Here is a 22,686-nt window from a genome sequence, read left to right on the forward strand (position 1 = left end):
TCTCTCTCTCTCTCTCTCTCTCTCTCTCTCTCCTCTCTCTCTCTCTCTCTCTCTCTCTCTCTCCCCCTCTCTCTCCCCCCTTTCTTCTCTCTCACTCTCATTCCTTCTCCCCCTCTCCCTCTCTCTCCCCCCTCTTCTCTCTCTTTCTCTTTCTCTTTCTCTCTCTCTCTTCCCTTCTCTCTCTCTCCCCTCTCCCCCTCTCCTTCTCTCTCTCTCTCACTTTCATTCTTTCTCCCCCTCTCCCTCTCTCTCTTTCTCTCTCTCTCTTCCCTTCTCTCTCTCTCTCTCTCTCTCTCTCTCTCTCTCTCTCTCTCTCTCTCTCTCTCTTTACACCCTTTCTCTCATGTCTCAGCTCCAATGGGTTTTACTCTCATCTCTATGCAGACGATTCCAGGCCTACATATCCAGCCCTAGTATCTCTCCTGAAGTCCAGCCCCACACCACCAACTACCTTATTGGCCTTCTCCAATCAGACATTTCAGAGGCATCTCAAGTTCAGCATGTTGGATTCAGAACTCATTGTCTTCCCCTTCTGAAGTTCTCTATTTCTGTCAAGGGCACCACCAACCTTACAGTTACCCAGTTTTGGAACTTCAGAGCCATTATCTCCTCTTCATTTACCATCACTCTTTATAACCAAGGAGTTGCTGCCTTGTCATTTCTACATTGGCAGCTAGGTGGCTTAGTGGATAGAGTGTTGGGCTTGGAGCCAGGAAGATCCGTGTTCAAATTTAACCTCAGACGCTAGCTGTGTGATGCTGGGAAAATCACTTAACTTCTGCCATCATCACTTTCTTTACCATAAATTGGGGATCATAAGAGTACCTATCTCCTAGAATTGTTGTGAGAACAAAATGAGACATTTGTAAAGTACGCCAGAAACTTTAAAGTGCCATATAAGTGATAGCTATCATCATCATCATCATCATCATTATCCTACCTCCATAATATCTCTCAAATCTGTCTCCTTTTTCTTACATGACCACCACTCCAGTTCAGCCCCTCATTACCTCTCACCTGAATTATTTCAACAGCCTCCTAATGATCTCCCAGACACCCATCTCTCCTCACTCCAATTTGTTCTCTACTCAGCCATCAAATTTATATGTCTGAAGCAAAAGGCTGACCACATCAGTGCTCTGCTCATGGACCTCCAGGGATGCCCTCTTGCTTCTGAAAGGAAAAGCAAACTCTTTGACGTTTGAAGTCCTTCATCATCTGACTCTGGCCTACCTAGCCACATTTATGACACATTATTCTCCTGCACACACTTCATTCCAGCTCAGCTGGACCACTCGCTATTTGTCGTCTGTAACCTCCCTGCCTTTCAGTGGGCTGTCCACTGTGCCCAGAAGCCTCTCTCTCTTCCCTTCCACCTCTTAGAAGCTATAGCTTTCTTCAAAGCTCAGATCCTGTCACCTCATGCATAAAGCCTGGTGCCACCCCTCCAATTGTTGGTGTCCTTCCCACCTACAGATCACTTTGCACTCTTCTGTTATATTTTGTAGTTTGCTGTGCCCCACCCCCTTTAGAACACAAGCTTTCAAAGGCAAAGGCTGCTTCATTTTAGTCTTTGTACCAGTACCCAGTTTTGTGCCTTGTAGAGAATATTAAATAAATGATTACAGATTGATATGGAGAACTCACCCAACTCTCTTAGCACGTTAACCCACTGGGGACTCTTTTTCCTCAACCCCTTTTAGATCAGGATGTCTTATAGCTCTAAAGTATTTAGAAAATTGGAGATAGGAATTGGAATTTAAATTCTACTTACTAGCAGGTTTCCATTGTACATTCTTTGGTCTAAGTATTTAAGATGGCACATCTAATCATTATTCATGGTATCATAGATTTAGATATGGAAGGTACCTTAGAGGACATCCAGTCCAAAACCCTCCTTTTACATATGAAGAAACAAAGGCCCAGAGATGTCAATGACTTGCCCACTGTCACAAAAGAGTGTCAGAAATGATGTTGTAACCCTGGTCCTCAGATCTCAAATCTGCTATTCTTTCTGAAAGCAATTTGTATGTGGTAAAGCCCAGAGGAAACATTTTACCTTCATGGGGAGAAAAAAATGATGCTTTTTACAGTAGTATTTCTATACTAACTTTAAAAGTTTATTCTCCAAAATAAAAGAATAAATCTACTTACATTTCAACTAAGAAAATAAACACAAATGGCGATGCCATTGGACTGAGTATTATCATTGCATTGCTCATAGTGGCAGAACCATTCACCAAATGTTCTTGGGTCAGTTCACTCTGACCCTTGTCCTCAAGGATCTTTCTATCTCTAGAGGACCAGAATCTCAAACTCAAGGGACAAAATTTTATTCTGATGCTACAAACATGCAAGTAATGTCCACTTTATGATTCTGTGCCTCAAAAGTTTCTAACTACATGTACTTTTTTTTGTTGCAACAAAGAGTTTGATTAGGGGATGGGAGATGGAAGGAGATAGGAAGGGGACGGGGTTGAAATCATTAGAAGTTAACAGTCACATAAAAAAAAAGAAAGTGTGACATTTAAAAGCAGGGAAATTTTCTGAATGGGTTGTCTGGAACTAAAGATATTTTCCCATAGAAACAATATTATTTTTAATTAATTAATTTTAAGTTTTCAACGTTCACTTTTATAAGATTTTTAGTTCTAATTTCTCCCCCTCCCTTCACATCCCCCTCCCCCAAGACAGAATGTAATCTGATATAGGTTATACTGGTATGGTCATATTAAATATATTTCCACATTAGTTATGCTGTGAAAGAATCAGAACAAAAAGGAAAACATAATGAAAGAAAAAACAACAAAAAAAGAGAAAGTAGTATGCTTTGTTCTGCATTCAGACTTCATAGTTCTTTTTCTGTATGTAGATAGCATTTTCCATCATGAATTCCATCTTTTGGAATTATCTTAGATCATTGCATTGCTCAGAAGAGCCAAGTCTAACAAAGTCAATCATTGCACAATGTTGCTGTTACTGTGTACAGTCTTCTCCTGGTTCTGCTCACTTCACTCAGTATCAGTTCATGCAAGTCTTTCCAGGTTTTAGAAGCAATATGATTAATGGTGATTAGGTCCCAGACCTTAAAACCTTATAAAGCTCATTCTAATACTTAACTCTTTTTTTCCAGTAATGGTTGCATCTTCTCTCATGACCCCAGTACATTGGTCCTGGAGAAGGAATAAGCAGACGCCTTGATCCCCATTGCATTATCCCATACCTCCCTCTGCCACCATCACTAAGCAACCTTTCCTGCTTTGTGGTTATATCTCACCAAACCAAAGCCTAGTGGCTGTTATTTTTTTCCTCCCCCTTCCCCAAAAGATCCCTAGGTTGTGATCCCTCCTTTCTCTCTTTCCTCAAGGAACTCACTAGGGGCTCAAAGTCTTCCTCACTACTCCAAGCCCTGACCTGACAGCAGGAGTCTTGAACATAGCACACTCAAATACCTTAGACTCCTGGTCTCCTCACCTCTCATGACTGATTCCTTCCCTTTACTTCAGCTCTAAAAAGTGAAGTCACACCTTTAAGCTTACTAACACCCACAACTATGACCCTTCTATGGTCAAGAATTGTTCATTTCCGCTATTTGACCATGACTTCCCATCATTCCATCTCACTCTACACCTCACTCCTCGCCTTTACCATGACTTCCAATCCTGTCACCCTTCAGTATTCCCCGAAGCTTTTAGCACTGTACTGATGTCACTTTTCTCCTTTCCAAGACTGGAGCCTATAGTTAAGCAGGTCATTGTTAAACTATCTTCTACCCTTAATTGTCTCATCCCCATGCATTATTGCCACTTCTGTCTTATCAGACTTCAACTCAAGACTACTCCCATTATCCATCTCCTCTGGTCCTAATTCACATGCTACTGAACTGTGCTGGAGAAAATCACTCCCCCACATTGAGTATGTCCACAACACAGGTATCTACTGATTCTCAGATGGGGCGGTACTCCAGCAGGCAATCCTTTTACTCTTCCCTAACTGATCATCATCACACTCCCCAGACTACTCCTTCCCCACCCCCACTCAGCATAGGGTGCCTCATATTTTATAGAGAAAATAGAGACCGTTTGCCAGAAGATCCTGTTTGCTCTTCTACAACCCAAGATCCTTGAATCATCCCTCATTCTCTAATCCTTTATTCCAGTCTCTGGTGAAGAGATGGCTCTTCTCTTCACCAAGGCCAGACCCTCTACATTTGCCCTTGATCTCAACCCCTCTCTTCTTTGCCAGAAGATTGTCCCTACAATCATCTTCTCGCTAAATCTCCTATCTTTCTCTTTCTACCTGTTCCTTTCCTACTGCCTACAAACATGTCCATCTTTTCCCCATGTTTAAAAAACCCTCACTTGACCCTGTAATTTCTTCAATCTCTGCTTTTTATACAAAAAATCCCAAGAAAAGCTGTCTACTTTCATTGCTTCTATTTCACCTCTTCTCTTTCATTTTCAGCCCCTTGTAACGTGACTTCATCCTTAATCATTCAACTAAGATTGCTCTCTCTAATGTTATCAGAAAGAAAGACAGAGACACACAAAGAGAGAGACAGAGAGGGTTGCCTTATAAGCAGAATCTCTGTAACCTTGGGGTTTTCTAACCTAGGACTGATCCCCCATCAGAAGACAAAACACTGTCAGCTTTCCCCCACTTTTCCTCTCAGCTTCATGGGGAGAGGGGTCCAGCAGGGTCTCTCTGGTGGAGGGAGAATCTTAAGATAGGTACCAGGGACAAGACTTTGAATCAGTTTTCCCCTGTGATCTTTTCAAGGGTAATGGCAAGAAACTTATTTTAGAGGTGTCGTGAGTGAACACATTAAGGATTTGAATTTTCGGGTGTTCGTTCAAAATGATTTTGTCTTGTCATGATTCTTTTTTTGTCCTGCAGATTCAGCCATCATAACTCTACCTTTGGTGCATGATTCCTTTTTTTCCCCTTCAGGAGGGTTAGAGTCAAAGGGGTTTACAAAAAGTGATCAAACCAATATCTTGCTTGTATGTGATCCAGTCGACATTAAGTGCATTTTAAATAAACTGCCAAAAAGAGAGAGATTAGTCTCTAAAGCCTCTATTGCCTTTTTTTTTTGTAACATGGCCCCCTTTGGCAATTATCAAATTTAAAAAGAAAACAAGTTTGCATACCTTAGGTTAGTGCCTTCAAGTGACTTTGTGTGCAAAACATCTATTCTGTAGTTTGTTAAGGCTATTGTCCTGAACCCTCTTAACTGCCAGAAACTTCACCCACAAAATTGCCTTGTTCTGACTTCATGTGTACCGTGTTTACTTGTGTATATAAACGCTTTCTCTTTTGAAAGAATCTGAACTTCTTGAGAGAAGGGTCTGTTTCATTTTTGTCTTTATATACCTATCAATGAACACAGTTTCTGGTGCTTAGTGGGATATTAACAGATACTTTTGATTAATTGGTTAATACAGAAAGTTCTAGATCAGGTGAGTAAGGAGTAAAGTGAGACACAACAGTGGGACAGATAAGGCAGTCTCCAGATTCCCCAGGTAAATGATCAAATAAATGTATTTAACCACTGGAACAGCAGATACTAGGTTATGGCAGTGATGCCTTCCAGGGTGGAAGTTCCAGAGATAAGAGTTAGAACGGCCACAGCAGGGTTTTATGTCTGCAGGTCAAAAGGTTTTTCAGCTATCTGAGAAGCTGGCTGGGGAGTATGGAGTGAAATGAAGCATATTGGGGCTAATCGAGGAGAGGTGATCATAGAAGCAGGAATGTGCTGCGGCCAGCTCCAGCCAGCTAGAGAGCCAATCGTTAAAATGTCAATGTGAGCGTCCAGTGCGTAAACACTACAGATCAGGACCTGATGGATTGCTTTTGATGGTTGTCTAGTGTCTAGAGTCTAGACTTAAGAATGTGACAAAGAACATATTAATAATGCAGATTAGACTTAAAGGTGTGCTCCCTCCCCTCCAAGGAGCTGATTGTTAAACATTTACCAGTAGGTCCCTGAAGAAGTAATAGCTTCCTTTGAACTTTATCACTTAACAACTCACTTGACAAATAATAAAGTACAAAGTTAAATGATAACTGCTTCTAGAATACAAAGAGAAAGAAAATATAACAAAATACCCTGAGGTTGAAAAGAACAGGGTTTTTGTTTTGTTTTGTTTCCCCCAACTCCTTCAAAGTTATGGATCCATTAATTGTCCTACTACTTCAGTCTTTTTAAAGAAAGAGGGTTAGTCCAACTCCAGACCCAGTAAAATGTCAAAGATGAAAAAATGTGAATAAGCAGCAGCTCAGGGGGTGAGAAAGACAGGACATTATTAATACGCTAGGTAGAGTGGCAAACTGATGTAACCCTTCTAGAAGGCAAGGTGGAATTATGCTAAGAAGGGGAAAGAAGAGAAAGGAAAGGAAAAGAAAGGAGAAGGGAAATTTTGAAAAAATGGATAGGGCTAGGGCATATAGGTTCCCTCATTGTGGGCAATAGAATTTTTTTTTCAAAGAAATAATGTGACAACTCATGTGAAAGTTGGCATCTTTACCTATATCTTAAACTAGATTTGGCAGCTAGATGGGACAATGGATAGAGTGGTGTGCCTGGAGTCAGGAAGACCCGAGTTTAAGTGTAGCCTCATATTTATGTGTGTGAACCTGGGCAAGTAACTCAACTATTTGTCTCAGCTTCCTCATCTGTAAAATGGGGATAATAATAGCATCTACCTCTTCGAGTTGTTATGAGGACCAAATGAGATCATATTTGTGAAGCACTCAGTTCAGCGCTGGTACATAGGAAGTACTATATAAACGTTAGCTAACATCAGCAGCAGCACCATTATTGGGAGACACCTGGGGATGAATCATCTCCTTTCCGCGTCTTTGCCTGCTGTCCTTCCTCTGGGTCCAGTTCATACGGTTGCTCTCCACAAACCTCAGAGGTCCCTCAAACACCTGGATATATCAGGTCTGTATACTCCGAGTCAGTCTCCAGGGAGTCCCATTCAGCTCAGCCCTATTACGATTACAGCTCTGTAATAATCTTGAGTCTCATAAAGATGATCTCAGGCTTTATAGTGGGTAGTTAGTTGGCTCAATGGATAGAGCTCTGGGCCTGGAGTCAAGAGGACAAGTTCAAACTTGTCCTCAAATGCTTACTAGCTGTGTGATCCTGGACAAGTCTCTGTTTGCCTCAGTTTCCTCATTTGTAAAATTAGTGGAGAAAAAGTAGCAAACTATTCCAGTATCTTTGCCAAGAAAACCTCAAATGGAATCCTAAAGACTCAGACACAACTGAAATGACTGAGTAACAACAGGCTTTATAGTACAGATTTTGGCTGACCAGGAATGTATCCTCCACTTATAACACTGTTGCTATAGAAGTAATAATCTTCTGCAACATTATTTCTTTTAATCTCATTTTTTCCCCCAAAGAACCACTTTATAAGGTTAGGTGGGATATGCCTTTAAAGAGCTTCACTGCCATGTGTGACAATGTTTCTATGTCACACTTTTCAAAATTTTAATTCTGTGATGTTATAGTCCTGATCCTGCCAAATGTAATTGCGTCCCTTTACATCCTCTGCCCCTAATTACACACATCTTTGGACACAACCAATGTAAAATTTGTTTTCCTTGGCTATGCTGATGTGTTACAAATTTTGTTTTTCTTTTCTTTTTTGAGCGTGGAGAGTGAGAGGGGAATAGTATGATAGGGTAGCAAGAAAGAAAGAGTGAGAGAGAGAAAGAAAGAAAGAAAGAAAGAAAGAAAGAAAGAAAGAAAGAAAGAAAGAAAGAGAGAGAAAGGAGAAAGAGAAAGAAAAAAGAAGAAAGGAAAAGAAAAAGAAAGAAAGAAAGAAAGAAAGAAAGAAAGAAAGAAAGAAAGAAAGAAAGAAAGAAAGAAAGAAAGAAAGAAAGATCATTAAAGCATCTTTTTTAAAGTACAGAGAAGACACTAAAAGGCCAGAAGGAACCGCATACAAACAGGACAACTTTGCAAATTACATGGTGAATGAATGTATTACATGCTTAAAAGGAAAAGTGAGCTATCTGTAATACAGATTTGCATATATATATATATATATATACTTTTTGTATACTGAAACACTCATTTTATTTGATGTTTGTTAAGTCCAGAATAAAAAAGTAAATTCAAAAATCAAGAGAATGAGGGCTCCAGGGGTCTACCAATATTGCCAGGTAAACTCCTTGTCACGTGAGATGTAACCTACCGCTTCTTTTAGAAATAGCCCTCCTTGGTCCACTGTTGACCTCTAGAGCAACTCACAACTTTTCTTATAAAAGTATAGATGTAGAGAGAGAAATGGAAAGGACCTTAGATTATCTAATCCATAAATGTCAGAAAGGGGGTTTGCCCCATACAACCCTCAACACTCCCCAGTGTGGTAGAACCAGATTAAAATATACTTGGAAAATATTCAACAAAATAAATAATAATACAATGAAACAAAGATAATGTGAAATTGTGGTTTTCTAAGTCAATATGGGACCTGCAGGGATCCTTATGTACAATTTAGTGACCTTCTTTTCTATTTGAGTTAGATATCACTGATCCAGTCCTTTCGGCTGACAAATTAAAGAAATGGAGGTCTAGTAAGCTAGTGACTTTAGTAAGGTCACACAGGCAGCATCAGAGCTTGGATTCAAACCCAAATTCCCTTTGATTCTAAATTCATCACACTTTTCACTGTGTCATGCTGTCTCCTCTATTCTACCATTCTAGAAATTGGGGGGGGGGTGATTATTGGTATAAATAGTTTTTAAAAAGTATTTCTTCTTGGCAAGCTCTTTCTCATCCCTTTCCTTTTCTTCTTCCTTTAGGCTGAAGGAAGACAGTCACCTCAAGGTTCACCAGATCACAGCTTTCAGGAACCATGTAGTCCAACTCCTTCATTTTACCAATAAGGAAACTGAGGCCTAAGGAGACGTGACTTGCCTAAAGTCAAACAGGTAGTAAGTCTAGGAGGTAGGATTTGAACCAGATCCTGAGTCCAGGGTCTTTGGGACTGAGTTCAGATTGATCACATTTCAAAGGAAAAGGAAAAAGATTCAAGTTGTTTTAGACAATAGGCAGCTGGGAGAAAGCAGTGTGAGGATGTACGATAAGAGTAGGGATTAGTGGTAGAAGTAATATCTCTTTCCCTGCATCCAAGTTAGGTTAGTTTTTCCATAAAAGGCATTGAATCCATCCTAAAGACCTAATTGATTCAGTGGACTAAAGAGCCAGGTTCTTCCCTTCCTGGTCATGAATACAAAATATTTATGAGGGGTACTAGCCTCTTTCTGATGTTTGGCTGGTGGAAAACCACCAACTCTGGCAAAGAAACGTCATTTAGCTGAATAAACTAGAGCTGTCCTCAGGGCAGATGCTGTTGAATATTCTTCTTTTGCTATGGCTAAGACTGATGGATGGAATAAGCATTTATATGGAGCCTACCACGTGCCGGCACTATACAAATACACAAATAATATACAAATATTATCTCACTTGATCTTCAAACTACCCTGGGAGGTAGGTGCTATTATCACCCCCATCTTACAGTTGAGGAAACTGAGGTAAACACAGGTTAAGTGAGTTACCCAGTGTCACACAGCTAGTAAGTGTCTGAGGCCACATTTGAACTCAGATCTTTCTGAATCGAGGTGCCACCTAGCTGTCTCTGTTGAATGAATTATGAATGTCTCATTTTGTGCCATTATCCACCATAAACTACCAGGGACTGGCCTGAGTCAGGTCCAACCCAGAACAATTAGTCCCACATCATATAGGATTGGAAGAGAATTTCGTTAAAATGGGGATGGATTGTGCAGAGGAAGGTGAGCCCAGACTAGCTTTCAATGATGCCTCCAGATGGTGTTTGCCGAGTCACCCCCCAACCCAGGAAGATTACAGAATAAACTGCCTTAAGCTATTCAGGAAGGAGAGACTTCTGTGAATATGTAATAATCTGAAGAACTGAACCCTGAAGATAATTGCCTTAAACCATCTCTCAGACCCACCAGCTTGTCTTCCAGCCTGATAACTCAAAGTGTCTTCTAAGTTCCACTAGTTGATTTTCTCAAAACTCAGTTTACCTTTGGAGGAAGTATTAATTTGCCAGGAAGAATTAATTTGTAGTGGGAGCAGGGGGGTGTGAGCGGGTGAGGAGGAAGGAACTGAAAGCTATTTCCCTCTTACCGAAAAGGACAAATAGAGAAGAATGAGACCACCCTCCTCTCGCTAAGACTGGATGCCTTGGTACTGCTAAAAGGCATCATCTAATTTTCTTGGGTGAAGCCTACTGAAAGCCCCACTCCCTTTGAGGGGGACACATTTATGTATATGAATGGGGGAAAATTATTTAATTTTTTTTGGAAAATGGCAACAAAGATGAACAAATAGTCCTTAGTCCCATAACTGTATTTGTATATAGAGTTTAAGTGACTTGGACAAAAACACTAAAGAGTTAAATTCTGCATGTGTGTGTGTGTGTGTGTGTGTGTGTGTGTGTGTGTGTTCTTAAAGTATATATAAACATGCATATATTTTCTGTGTACATATATATACTTTGTACATGTGCACATATACGTGTGTGTATACATACATACATATACTTATAACATGTACACACGTATTTAGAGAGAGAGAGAGAGAGAGAGAGAGAGAGAGAGAGAGAGAGAGAGAGAGAGAGAGAGAGATTACTAAGGAGAAAGCCAGGAGAGCCAGGCAGGCAGGTGAAGGAGCAGCAGGAGGAACTGCCAACATCCAGTGACAGGACGCAGACTAAGAGCCCTGGAATTTCAGTATTGTCCAACAATTGCCCTCAAGGGAGTTACTGTTCCGTTGGTTAGTCACTCTCCGTGACCCCATTTGGGGTTTTCTTGGCAGAGATACCACAGTACTTTGCCATTTCCTTCTCCAGCTCATTTTACAGATGAGGAAACTGAAGCAAACAGGGTGAAGTGACTTGCCCAGGGTCACACAGACCAGATTTGAACTCAGGAAGCCGAATCTTCCTGACTCCAGGCCGAGCGCTCCTCCCACTGCCCCACCTCGCTGTCCCCTCAGAGGAGTGGCATTTTCGTATTCTGGCATTTGAGATGCCAGCTGGAGTTGGGCCACGTGGACTTTGTTGGGGGAGGCAGGCATTTGAAAGGACAGGAGCCTAGAGACATTTCTGGAATTGGAGAACGGACAAACGTGCCAGCTGCACTCCAGTTAACTTGCTGAGGACAGGCACGGGAGCTGCATCAGTTTTGTTTCCAGTCTCTCTCCTGAACTGTGAACTGGAATCTCTCCTTGGAGCTTCTGGCAAAGGGTCTCTGCAGAGCTCAGGCCTCTACCAGGTCAGCTGTGGCGATCGCCCACGTACTAGCCTTTCGTATTCCTGCGTCTCCTAGTCTCGATATCTGCTCTGTGTATTCAAGACATCAGGATGCCTCAGTGCAGGCCAGCTGGCAACAGGAACGATTTCTTACAATGGAGGTCCAGACCAAGTTGTAGCATGAAAGGCCAGAACCCTTTGGCCCATGTAGCAATTCGGGCCCTCATAAACTACAGGTGGAGCAGCAGGGAGGCGGCACGTGGTCCCAGCCTAGAAGGGGCAGGAGAGGTGCCCCTAGTGCACCTGCCAAGCCCAGCTAGGCAGTAAATTTGGCCTCACAGGAGCCACACTGCAGAGGGGAGACTATGATTGGTCCTGGCAGACACAGGCTTTGGCTGTGATGGTCAGTGGGCAGACATGGCAGCCCAGCCGTGAGTGGGCTCCAGCACAGGCCAATGCAGCCCATCGTTTCCTGTGACGTAGAACAGACGGATCTCTCCACACATGCTGACAGTTGGATACCCAATGACCATCGCCCATCTCTTCCTCAGGGAGGGCCTGGTTGGGAGTCAGTTTGCTTTTGGGCAATAAGGGGGAAGTAAATTGTTTACTCAGACCTCCAGGCAGGGTCTCTCTTAAAGCAAAGATTCTTCATTCTTTCCCCCCACCCACTTGCCTGCCACACCCATGGGGCCCCCAGGGAGGTGAGATGTGCTGGCTGGTAGGCCAGGGAACATTAAATGGAAACACCCCAGCCTGTAAGGATTGGTGACCGCAGTGAACGCCATCCTCTCGGTGCGGTTCTTGCTTACATTCCCTCTGCACTGGAGAGACCCACTGTGATTTGGCACCACCCACCAGGTGGAGCTTGCCGTGGGAGACCTGGAACTCAATCCATACAAAGGGGTGCTTGGCAGGTTATGTGCAAACCAAGGATTTCTGGCCTTTTTTCTCCCCTAATCTCTTCCTCCTTCAAGGAGCTGCTACTTCGGTTTTTCTTTCCCTACCCAAGTGCTCTTCTTTGTTTGTTAGCTGTTTAATGACCTACCTCCATTCAACATGGATACCAGCCCTGAGCATGACTGGGAGTTATTGGGGAGGGGGCACAAGTCAGGGTGGGGAAAGAGAGGAGAAATAAAAGGGATGATGGCAGATATCATTCCTCCCTCCTATCCAAAAGAACATCAACTTTCGGAGGGCAGTTACTTGCCAGGCGTTTGTACCCTCAGCGCCTAGGGCCTAATGCATGGCAAAAGATTAACAGATACTGCCTGGATGACTAGCCTCAGGGTGAGGGGAGACGCAGAGACAAGGGGCCTGGGGAGCTGCTCATGGAGAGAGGTGAGAGACGGCACAGAACGCAGCAATTAACACCACCACCGTGTCCAATTCTCTTGCTTCTTACTCCAGAATGTTTCCTCTATACTGAATCCCTACTACGCACAAAGCACTGTAGCAGGGAGTTGTCTGTAGGGGCTTTCTAGGACAACTACAAACGGGTGCATTTTGCATTCAATGTACCATGTGCTTATTGGAATTTTGTTCCCCTCACGCTGGTCTTCAAGCAGAGGTGGGAGGGCTGCTTGTGGGGACAGGCTGGAAAGGATTCCTGGTCACATCCAACTCTTAAGATGCTATGATTTCATGAACCAAACAGAGCATATCTATTTGTTTTCAGAAATATTTTATAACCTTAATGACTAAACCTGTTTAACTTTCATTTAAAAGTGAACAACTCATCTTTCTAGGTCAGAAATGGATTCATTTGCTCATGTGTTTTCCCCATACGTGGAAGAAGCGTGACATAGAAATCGTGGTCAACTGCTGGTCTGGTAGTCAAGAAGACTTGCTTACAATCTCCTTCAGCATGAGGATAAATCATCATCTCTCTGTCCCTTGGACAGCCGCTGAGGACTCAGCTACTATGTTGTACGCATCCAATGAGGGTGCACGCGTGCATGCATGTGTACATATCTATATATGAATATGTTTATGAGTACATTCTAGAAGTGCTTCTCTGTAAAATACAACTTGTGAGAATCAATACCAATTTTACCATTTTAACAACTACCAAAATATACATGAAAATACAAACTGAAAACATCTGAATAAAAAAATTTCATAAAAACAAACTTCCTTTAAAATAGTTTCTTTGCCTACTTGGACATTTGAAAAAAATTGATAAAAATTGATCATCCACAGTCTGTTAGTTTCACCAAAGTTACAATGATTTAACACGTGAAAGGAAACTCAGACAGCCATGTTTAGCTCTCTTCACACTAGTGAGACCTGCGTTTGCCTATGGTTTCGTCTCGGTTTCCATGCTTGCTTCCTGAGCCTCTTCCACTTCGGAGAGTTTTTCATCATCTGAAAATGAGAAGTACACATGAAACAAGTGCGTGCCCGTGATAAGCGTGATGACGCCCACATAGAATGCTTCACACAACCCTAGTCATAACAGAGCCTTAATCCAGGAACCTTTTCAGGAAACTCACCCACATTTTAAAATGACCGAATCCCAGAGTGCACCATGCGCCCATCTAGTGTCTAGTGAGCACCCTCCCTCAAGCTGGCTGAGGAGTTCTAACCTTCCTTTTCATGAAAAGGTGGCTGTAACCCTCCCCAGAGACAGGCACGACACAAGGTTCATGCAATGTGCTAGTCTAACTCTTTCTAAAAATGTTTCCGCTTTTAAAAAATAGGTTATCAATACTTAAAAGGAAACTGTTAGTTTAAATAAGGGACTTACTTTCTAAGGTCTGCTGAAGTTCATGGATAGTACTAAGAAGAACATGGAACTGCTTTCGCCTTAATTCCAGCTTGATTTAAAAAGAAAAGAAAATGTTTAAATTTAAGGTGATGTACAAAAATACAATCGATACTCATGCTGACAGAACCTTGCTGTTTCTACCTCCACACCTCCCATGTTTCTTTCCCTCCACTCACCCAGCCACCACCTTCCTTCCAGCCCTCACTACTCCTTAACCAGACTAATACAAGCGTGTTCTAGTTAAGTCTCCTGGCCAAACTCCCATCCCTCCCTCCTTCAGCTGCCAAAATGGTTTTTGTGGAATGCAGGTCTGATCAGGTTGTCCTTGTGCTCACTCTAATGGCACCCTAGCCTGCTCTTCTTGGCACCAACGGCACTTCTTTCCTCTCCTGGGCCCTTCCTATTTGCTCTTCCTCAAAACAGGATGTTCCATCTCTTGCCTCCACGCCTTTGCCCTGGAATCCCCAAGGCCCCTAATACTCCCCCTCTTCAGTTCACCTAGCTTCCTTATAGATGCAGCTCCAATCCCCTCTTCTGGAGGAGACCTTTCCTGTTCCCCCCTCCTCCAGCGGCCTGTGCCTCCCAATAAGATCGTCTTTCATCCACTTTGTACATATCTTGTATCTACATAGTTGTTTACATGGTGTCTCCCCTTTTAAAACATAATCTTTGTGAAGGCAGGGACTGTTTTTGGCCCTAGCATTTAGTACAGAGCCTGGCACAGACTAAGCATTTAATATCTGACTGACTGACATAAATACATACCTTATCTTCAACATTTTCTTTTATATGAGAAAGATGCTGTAATTCTTTCCCCAAAGCATCTAGTTCCCTAAAAAAGAAGAGTAAAGTGAGTAATATACATTTTGCCTATTTTTAAAAAAGAATCAATATCAAATAATTTATTTTTTAGTCAAAACTTTGTAAAAAATCAAAGTACCCATACACAGTATCAGAGACAAGCAGAATAGAATATACTAACCAATCAGGCTGCCATATCTGAATAGTTTACACAGTTGTTTGGTAATTTTGAAGTGCTAACATGCATTTTCAATCAAGAACTGTTCTAGGCAATGAAATAATGTATAATATTAAGCACCCAACCTGTTCTCTCATTATTTCAGAATGATAGTTTATTTTCCCTAGTAGCTCAATCTGGTACAAGAGTTTTATAAATGTTACACGTTCTTCTGTGCCACACTTTTAGGGATATTAAATAAAAACAGATGTTTCAGAACTACAAATGCTTAAGTTCTTAAAAAAATAGAGATTGCTATTACCTTGAGGTGTAAGCACACATTAATTAGAAGCAAAGTAAAATATTAAACTTACTTTAATGTTTCATGCCTGTCTGGATGGTGCTGTATGACTTTTGCCAAAGCATCATATTCTGAAAGACACAAGCCCAGGCTATTTACCAAAGGCACTCCACCCCCCCAACCCCCCCGAAAAACTGGCCAGTATAGTAGAGAAGGCCTGATCCAAAGGTTTGGTTTTATCTTGTAGGGGTCACTTAACCTTTGTGTAAAATGGGAACATTAATACTCATGCTCCTGTTCTCTTTCTCAGGGATGATTGTGAGAATCAGTTAAGATACAATACATTGATCCAAATGCAGGCTAACCTTCCAATTATGAATTACATAAAAAAAGAGTTCAATCTATAATCAAAACAAATTCTTTTTGTTTGCTTAGCCCCTAAGTCTCCCCTGGTAACCACATGGAAGATGCAGCATCTTTCCTCTCTTCTTGCCTAAAGGGAGGCTATGAATTGGGTGACAGTGTCTGCTTACAGCTGCCAGCCCCTTCAAATAGCAAAATTCCAGAACAGCCATTTGTTCTGATGTATAGTATTTTCTGTGTTATTTTACAGTGTACGATTCAAAGATTTTTCACTTTAGAGTCGCAGCCTATCTTGGCCTAGATTTGGACCAATATGGTAATATGTATAAATATACGTAAAAGGTACGTATCTAGCCAGATACATTGCTCTTTAAGCTGTGAATCAAGCTTTTCTTTGCACTTGGTGCACATCCCTCTACCATTTGCAAAACGGCCAATTTCTGCATAATGGCCTTAACAAGGTATGTAGTAGGCATTTTTTAAAAAAAATGCACTGATTAAAACACAGTGATTATAAATGCCATTTGAACCTGGTAAAGAAGTAACTCCAGCCAGCATAAATTTGTTAGTGACATTAAGAGATATTTTTAAGATTCAGAGGTTTCCTTCTTTTTGTAATTCATCATAATTTAGACTACAGGTCTCACCTCAGAGCACATGACATCACACACTATTCTTACCCTGGCGATTTTTCCGTATTCGTTTTGCTTGAAGGATCTGCTTTTTGCACTCAGCAATTTTTTCATGTGCTCCAGCTATGCTATTTTCTATGTAAAAAATAAAAACAATAAAAAAGATACAGCTGTAACTTCATCAACAACAATCTTTTGCTAGATCAATCTGAAATATATTTAACTAAATTTTCAATTGCCAATAAAATGCTACCATTTTTAAAAGAACTAATTTCTCTAAAACATTATATGGGAATCTTTTCTGAACCAAAGATTTCTAGATAACATTCTCTCAGATTTTAAACTCCAAACTTTAAGACTGATAAGATATAAATCACTTTAACTGCACTTACCTATGTCTTTGTAAATTTTTTCATAGTTCTCCATTTCTCTGAGATTCATATCATATACAAGCAGGGTTTTCCCCATTGAAAACTCACATTGAGACAATGTACTCAGCATGCGTTGGTACTGACTATAGCTAAAAATAATAAAAAATGAAGATGCTTAAAATAGAGAAAAACTGTTAAAGATAATATATGGCTGTCAGTTATGAGAATCTTACTATTATACTTCAGTAGAGGATATGAAAACATATGAAAACATACTAGGTTCTGAGTTCATTCTCAATTAAAATATATTTAGAGTAACTTAAATTTTTCTTTTTTAATGCATACTTTTATTGAATTTAATCTACAAATTTAAGTTTAGGGTTATATTACATTTTAATAAACTCTAGATTTATATGTGGCGATTTTCAGTTGGGCTGAATAAGTAATTTTAAAACAAACCACCTTTAAAATGTATTTCATACAAACACCTAAATAAATCAAACCTATAACTTCATTGTTTTCCTTTTCTCTTTTTTTTCTGCATGTGCAGAAAGCTAATTTACAAGAAATCTCGCTAAGTTTTCATTTGTTTGAAGATGCAGCCAAATTTTGATTATCTTGCTCATGGGATACCACTAAAAAAAAAATACAAATATAATCTGAAAAGTCACTTCAAATACATCCTTCCCTCATCACACTGTTGAAAGGAACCAAATAAGCAATCTGAATTTGGTCTTTTATCCCTCTTTGATAAACTCATCTCCCCAAGAATTAATCACATAAAATCACTGAATTCCAAAACTGGAATTCATTTAGTTCTATATATTCCACAAAATGAATTCTCCCTATGACATGTCCGACAAAGTAGATCATCAGGCCTTTGCTTGGAGACCTCAGGGAAGGGGAATGCAGCCCATTCCACTTGGGGAAAATTCTAATGGTGAGAACATTTCTCTTTACAAGCCAAAATGAAGTACTTTGAACACCAGCTTAGTGCTACCTTGTCTCATTTTAGACAAAACTGACAGTTAATGTCTGAAAAAAATCAAGAGTTGACTGAATCGAACATATCTCCATTTATAGTAAATTGAGAATGAGCAAAACATTTACAGACTGAATCAAATGGGGAAAATGGCACATAAACAACAATAAAATGACACACCCTTCTTCCTGAGATCCAGCATTGCACCATTTAATGAAACTCTTCACTAACAGATTTATTCTCCTATCATCACCAGCACCATCACCATCAATTAAGAGACGCTTTCTTATAACTTCATCTAAAAGAAAGAAGAGCAATGAATATTAAAATGACCCAATGGAACAACTGTAATTATACTCTGCTCAGGTGGACTGATAATGGAAAAACAAATTTGTCAACACTACTTTACTCCTGCTAAAATCCCTAAGAAATGGAGAGAATTTCCAGGTACTGATATGGAATTAATTTGATAATCCTTGAGTCTAACTTTAAGAAAACTTGACTGGGGAAATGTGTGCCTCATGTGATACATTATTAGCATAGAGTGGAAGGAATCACAGTCATCAAGACCAAAATCTCTCATTTTATAAATAAGAAAAATGAGACCCAGTTAAGATTAAGGTTGCTCAAAATCCCACAGGTGAAGACAGCGACCTCTTATCCTTGAGTCCCAGTAACAGAGCTAAGCATTGTAGGTGCTATTAGGTGTCTCTGGAAGCCTGAGGCAGGGAGCCTATGTGCATATTTATGTGTTTGTGTGTGCCCACATGACAGTGATGCAAGCAGGGGGAGAGACTAACACAGTAAAGAGAAGGGAGGAAAAAAAGCATGTGAAGTGTTTTCAATAGAAACTTCAACTTATTGTTCCCAAATCTCTAAAGTTTCTATTCCACTGGGATCCTCAGTTGGTCTTTCCAGCAAATTCTCTTCCCTCTGCTCCACTGAACTTAAAAAGAAGGAAAGGAGGAACAAAGAATAAGGACCACTGAAAGAGTATTTATCTCCTCTGTGGTGTCTTTACCCCAGAATTATGATGTTCCAGCTTAGCTGAAACACTGGTGGATTACTAGTGAGTCTGCCTGATAAATCATTCCCTAAACATTTAACAATAGTTCCAGTACACAGGTAGAATTCTAATCCCAAGAACACGAGAGAGAAAAGGTGGTAGATAGAGTATTGGACTTCTAGGCAGAAAGACTTGCATTCACCTGATACTTATAAGCTGTGAGACCAAAGGCAAGTCATTTTAACTTCTTAGTTACCTCATCAAGAGGACGATCATATTCATAGTACCTACATTCCAGGGTGACTGTGAGAAAGGACCTTAATATTTTAAGTGCTTTATAAATAAGAGTTACAGTTACTAAGTACAAGGGAGCCAATGAAAAGCTAGGGAAGAACATGAAAGCAGGATTTTGAGAAAATTAATCATGTGGCAAATATACACAAGACAATGTGTAAAGGATGAGAAAGGCTGCAAGCAGGAGGCCTAGATTTGAAATCGGGTAGTGATGTCTAGCAGGCAATTGATGATACGTAAAAGTAGAGTTTTGTAGAGATTAGGCCTGGATACACAGATTTAGGAGTGATTTATATAGAGACAATAACTGAGCCCATGAGAGCAGATGTGATTACTGAGAGACGGCTAAGAAGGCACAGGACAGGACCTTGAGAAACAATCAGGTCAACAGGCAGGAAATTAATGAAGATTCTAAAAAGAAGCTGAGGAGTAGTCACACAGATAGGAGAAACAAAAATAACAATAACTTTTACTTAGCCCTTACTGTGTGCCAGACACTGTACTAAACATTTTACAATTATTATCTCACTTGATTCTCATAGCAACCTTGGGAGGTAGGTGTTATTATCCCAATTTTATAGGAGGAAACTGAGGGTGAGAGATGTTATGTGACTAGCCCAAGGTCACTGAGCTAGGAAGTATCTAAAGTCACATTTGAATTCAGGTGTTCTGTCCACTGTACTACCTCCTAGCTGCTACAATACTGTCCACAAGGAGAGCTTGGTCAATAGTACCAAGTACAGTGGAAAGAGCACTGGATTGAAAGTGAAAGGCCCTGGCCTTCAACTCCAGGCTCTGCTACTTCCTACTTGGGTGACTGTGGACAAATCCCTCAACCAGTCTAGCTCTTGACTTTCTCATCATTTTGGCTCTAGATCTATGAAGATAAGGACTGAGAAAAGATCCCTGGATTTAGCAGGCAAGCAATCATCTGTAATCTCCGCAGACAGCAGGGTCCCACACTAGATTACAGGGGACTGAGACAACAAAGCAAAACAACAAATACATACGATTGTAATCCAATATAGATGGTTGGTCTTGAAAAGAAGGCTAGGCACAGGAGGGCAGCTTGATGAGATGGATGGCAAGGTCAAATGAAGTATTTTTGTTGTTTTAAAGGACCTGAGTGCGCGCGTGTGTGTGTGTGTGTGTGGGGGGGGGAATCAGCAGTTAGAAAGAGATGGGGGGGGAGATGATAGACAGCAAACTCCTGGAGGAGATGAAGGTGGGGAAATAGGAGACTGAGGGCACAGGTAAGATTGGTCTTCAAAAGGAGACCACTGAAAGAAAAAAAAAATTACACTGTACCCTAGAACAATTTAGGAAAATGGAAAATTATGCTATGTCAACTCCAATTTCCCTCTTCTTTTGCCGACCCCAGACATCTCTCAGCTATACCTCAAACCCTGGGGTTGTTCTGCTGGGGAATACAGTACAGACTTCACAACAGTAAGGCGCTATTCTCATTGCTGATTAACGTTCTCAGAGTCAAGACACAAGGCATATGTCCCTGTCAAACTGTCAGACCTTTCAGCAACTTTTGACACTGTGTTGCAATCTCACTTGAGAGATGTGACACAGATGGCATTACATTAAACTGGCTGGCATCTTCCCTTTGAAAGATCACAATCCTGAACCCTTAAAAATTCTACCCCCGCCTTCCCACAGACAATTCAGTGGAGGAATTTTGGAATTCAACCCTCCATCATTCCAGAAGTATTGATCAGGACCAATTAAGCATCAATATCTAAGGATCTAAATACTGAACAAAGATACTCCCCTTGTTGAAAAGATCTGGCCAAAGCTTTACAAACACAAAAAATTGAAGGGATTCAAACTTCCAAGAGCAAAATTCTTAGCTAGGCCTTGCAAAAGAAATGCTCTTGTCTAGCCATCAACCATCAAAGCAAAATAAAACTAAAATTCCTACAGGATTTATAATTGGTTCTCCATCACTGATTCTAGTTATGTCCATGATGCTGTTCAAGTGGCTCACTTACACTAACTAGGTGGTACAGCCGATGGAGCTTTTGGCCCGGAGTCAGGAAGACCTGAGTTCAAATCTGTCCTCAGATACTTACTGGATTTATGACCCTGGGGCAAGCCACTTATCTGTTTGCCTCAGTTTCCTCATCTGTAAAACCAGCTGGAGAAGGAGATGGCAGGCCACTCGAGTGCCTCTCCCAAGAAAACCCCACCTGGGGTCGCGAACAGTCGGATACGACTGACCAATCCTGGTCTCCCTACAAAATCACGGTTAGTTAATTGCTCCAGTGCTTTTGTGCTTTCAAAACTGCATGAGGCTAAGAATCACGAAGCTGGGAAGTACTTCCAGCTTCCCCCCACGCCTTTAACCTGTGTGTGCATTTTTACACGTGCACGCACGCACACACCCCCACACGCGTGTACAAATAACAGGCAGACCGCGTTCGCAGAGGCTCCGTTTCTCTCCCCCCACATTTACGGGTCCGGCCCCCCGCCAGGCCAAGGGGACACAAAAGCCAGCAACAAAACGGCCCCGTCCGCCCCAGTACGTGAAAACGTGCCTGATAACACAAGCCGCGATTGGGGTTTTCCCCGGACGGCGCCGCCGGCCCCGAAGGCAGCCCACGCGTGTCCGTTCCCTGCCCCCCACCGGCGGCGGACGCAGCGGGGAGGGCCGGGGGGAATCGGACTGGGGGGCCCACCCGCGCCCGGCGCCCCTCCCACGGACCCCGCGTCCCTCTCCGTCAGCCCGTCTGTCCCGTATCGGGCGGTCCGAGCCCCCTCCGTGACGCCCCCAGGGCCGGGGACCCCCTCTCCCTCGCTTTCCTGTGGGCGGCCGGTCCCCCCGCCCCCTCCCGAGGAGCTCTGGAGGACCGGGGAAGGGGACAGCTTGGGTCCGAGGCCAGCTGCCCGGGTCTGTGAGGGAGGGTCGCGTCGCTCCAGGGGTCTCCGGCCCCGCTCCCCACGACCCGGCGGCGCCCCCTCACCGTCCGTCACGGCCCCCATGGCGCCCTCGGCGGCGGCGGCTCGTCACCCGCATCCGGCGGCTCTGGGTCAAACTCCCACAATGCAGCCGGGCAAACAGCCATGGAGGCTGAGGGGGCGGGCCCTGCCGCCGAGCCGCCGCCGAGCCGCGCGTGCCCGGCCCCGCCCCCGAGGGGGGGAGAGGGGAGGCCGGGGCGGGGCCGCGAGGGGCGGAGGACCCAGCACGCCCGGCCCCTAGGCCCCGCCCCGTGGCCCCGCCCCGCGCCGCAGGACGCGCTGCTTCCGCCCGCCAGGTGAGAGCCGCGGCGGGGCCGGGCTGGGCGGGAGGGGCGAGGCGGCGCGCGCCCACGCGGCGCGGGCCCCAGCGAGGGGAGGGGGTGCGGGACCGCGGATCCCGGAGCCCCCCTTCCGGGGATGGGGACTGGGGGGGGTAGGGGCGGGGAGGGAAGGTCACCGCGGGGGGGGTCTGCGGGCGTGCGGGGGACGGGGGAGGGGGAGCAGCGCGAGCGCGCGCGCGGCGGGGGCGGGGGCGGGGCCGGGCAGCGGCGCTCCGCCCACCAGCCTCCACTACCTGCAAAGTTCGCGCGGGAACGGGCTCCCGGCCCCGCGTTCTGTGGCACGGGTGGGCGTGTGGGGGGGGAATGCATGCGTGCACACAGGGGTGCGTGCCTGATGCGTGGGGGTCCCGGGCTCCCACCTGTCATTACTGCGCGACTCACCCCGCCACCCCGCCCAC

General features: G+C 43.1%; 2 protein-coding genes across 2 annotated transcripts in view; one reads left to right on the forward strand and one right to left on the reverse strand.

The window, feature by feature from the left end:
- CUNH3orf49 (chromosome unknown C3orf49 homolog) overlaps positions 1–11,482 on the forward strand; it is a 28,429-nt gene extending 16,947 nt beyond the window's left edge. The window contains exon 6 of the mRNA XM_020978306.2: positions 11,380–11,482. Within this exon, the coding sequence (XP_020833965.2) occupies positions 11,380–11,482 (103 nt within the window). The remainder of the gene's footprint in view (positions 1–11,379) is intronic.
- Positions 11,483–13,436: 1,954 nt separating this feature from the next.
- Positions 13,437–22,061, reverse strand: THOC7 (THO complex subunit 7). Its single transcript, XM_020978320.2, has 8 exons — positions 21,953–22,061; positions 17,861–17,978; positions 16,720–16,847; positions 16,376–16,462; positions 15,406–15,463; positions 14,839–14,905; positions 14,053–14,122; positions 13,437–13,670 (listed from the first exon to the last, which is right to left on the reverse strand). Exons 1-8 carry the CDS (start codon positions 21,969–21,971, stop codon positions 13,603–13,605), a joined length of 615 nt encoding a protein of 204 aa, XP_020833979.1. The 5' UTR covers positions 21,972–22,061; the 3' UTR covers positions 13,437–13,602.
- Between the last annotated feature and the right edge of the window lie 625 nt (positions 22,062–22,686).

Source organism: Phascolarctos cinereus, unplaced genomic scaffold, assembly GCF_003287225.1.
Source record: "Phascolarctos cinereus isolate Bilbo 61053 unplaced genomic scaffold, phaCin_HiC Scaffold_4;HRSCAF=312, whole genome shotgun sequence".
Classification (NCBI taxonomy): Eukaryota; Metazoa; Chordata; class Mammalia; order Diprotodontia; family Phascolarctidae; genus Phascolarctos; species Phascolarctos cinereus.

Excerpts from the sequence above, each read along its gene's own strand:
- THOC7 (XM_020978320.2), bottom strand. Across the intron at positions 14,906-15,405 it reads GACAGGCATGAAACATTAAA|GGAACTAGATGCTTTGGGGA; the intron begins GTAAGTTTAATA and ends CTTCTTTTTTAG. Across the intron at positions 14,123-14,838 it reads AAGAAAATGTTGAAGATAAG|CTGGAATTAAGGCGAAAGCA; the intron begins GTATGTATTTAT and ends TTTTAAATCAAG.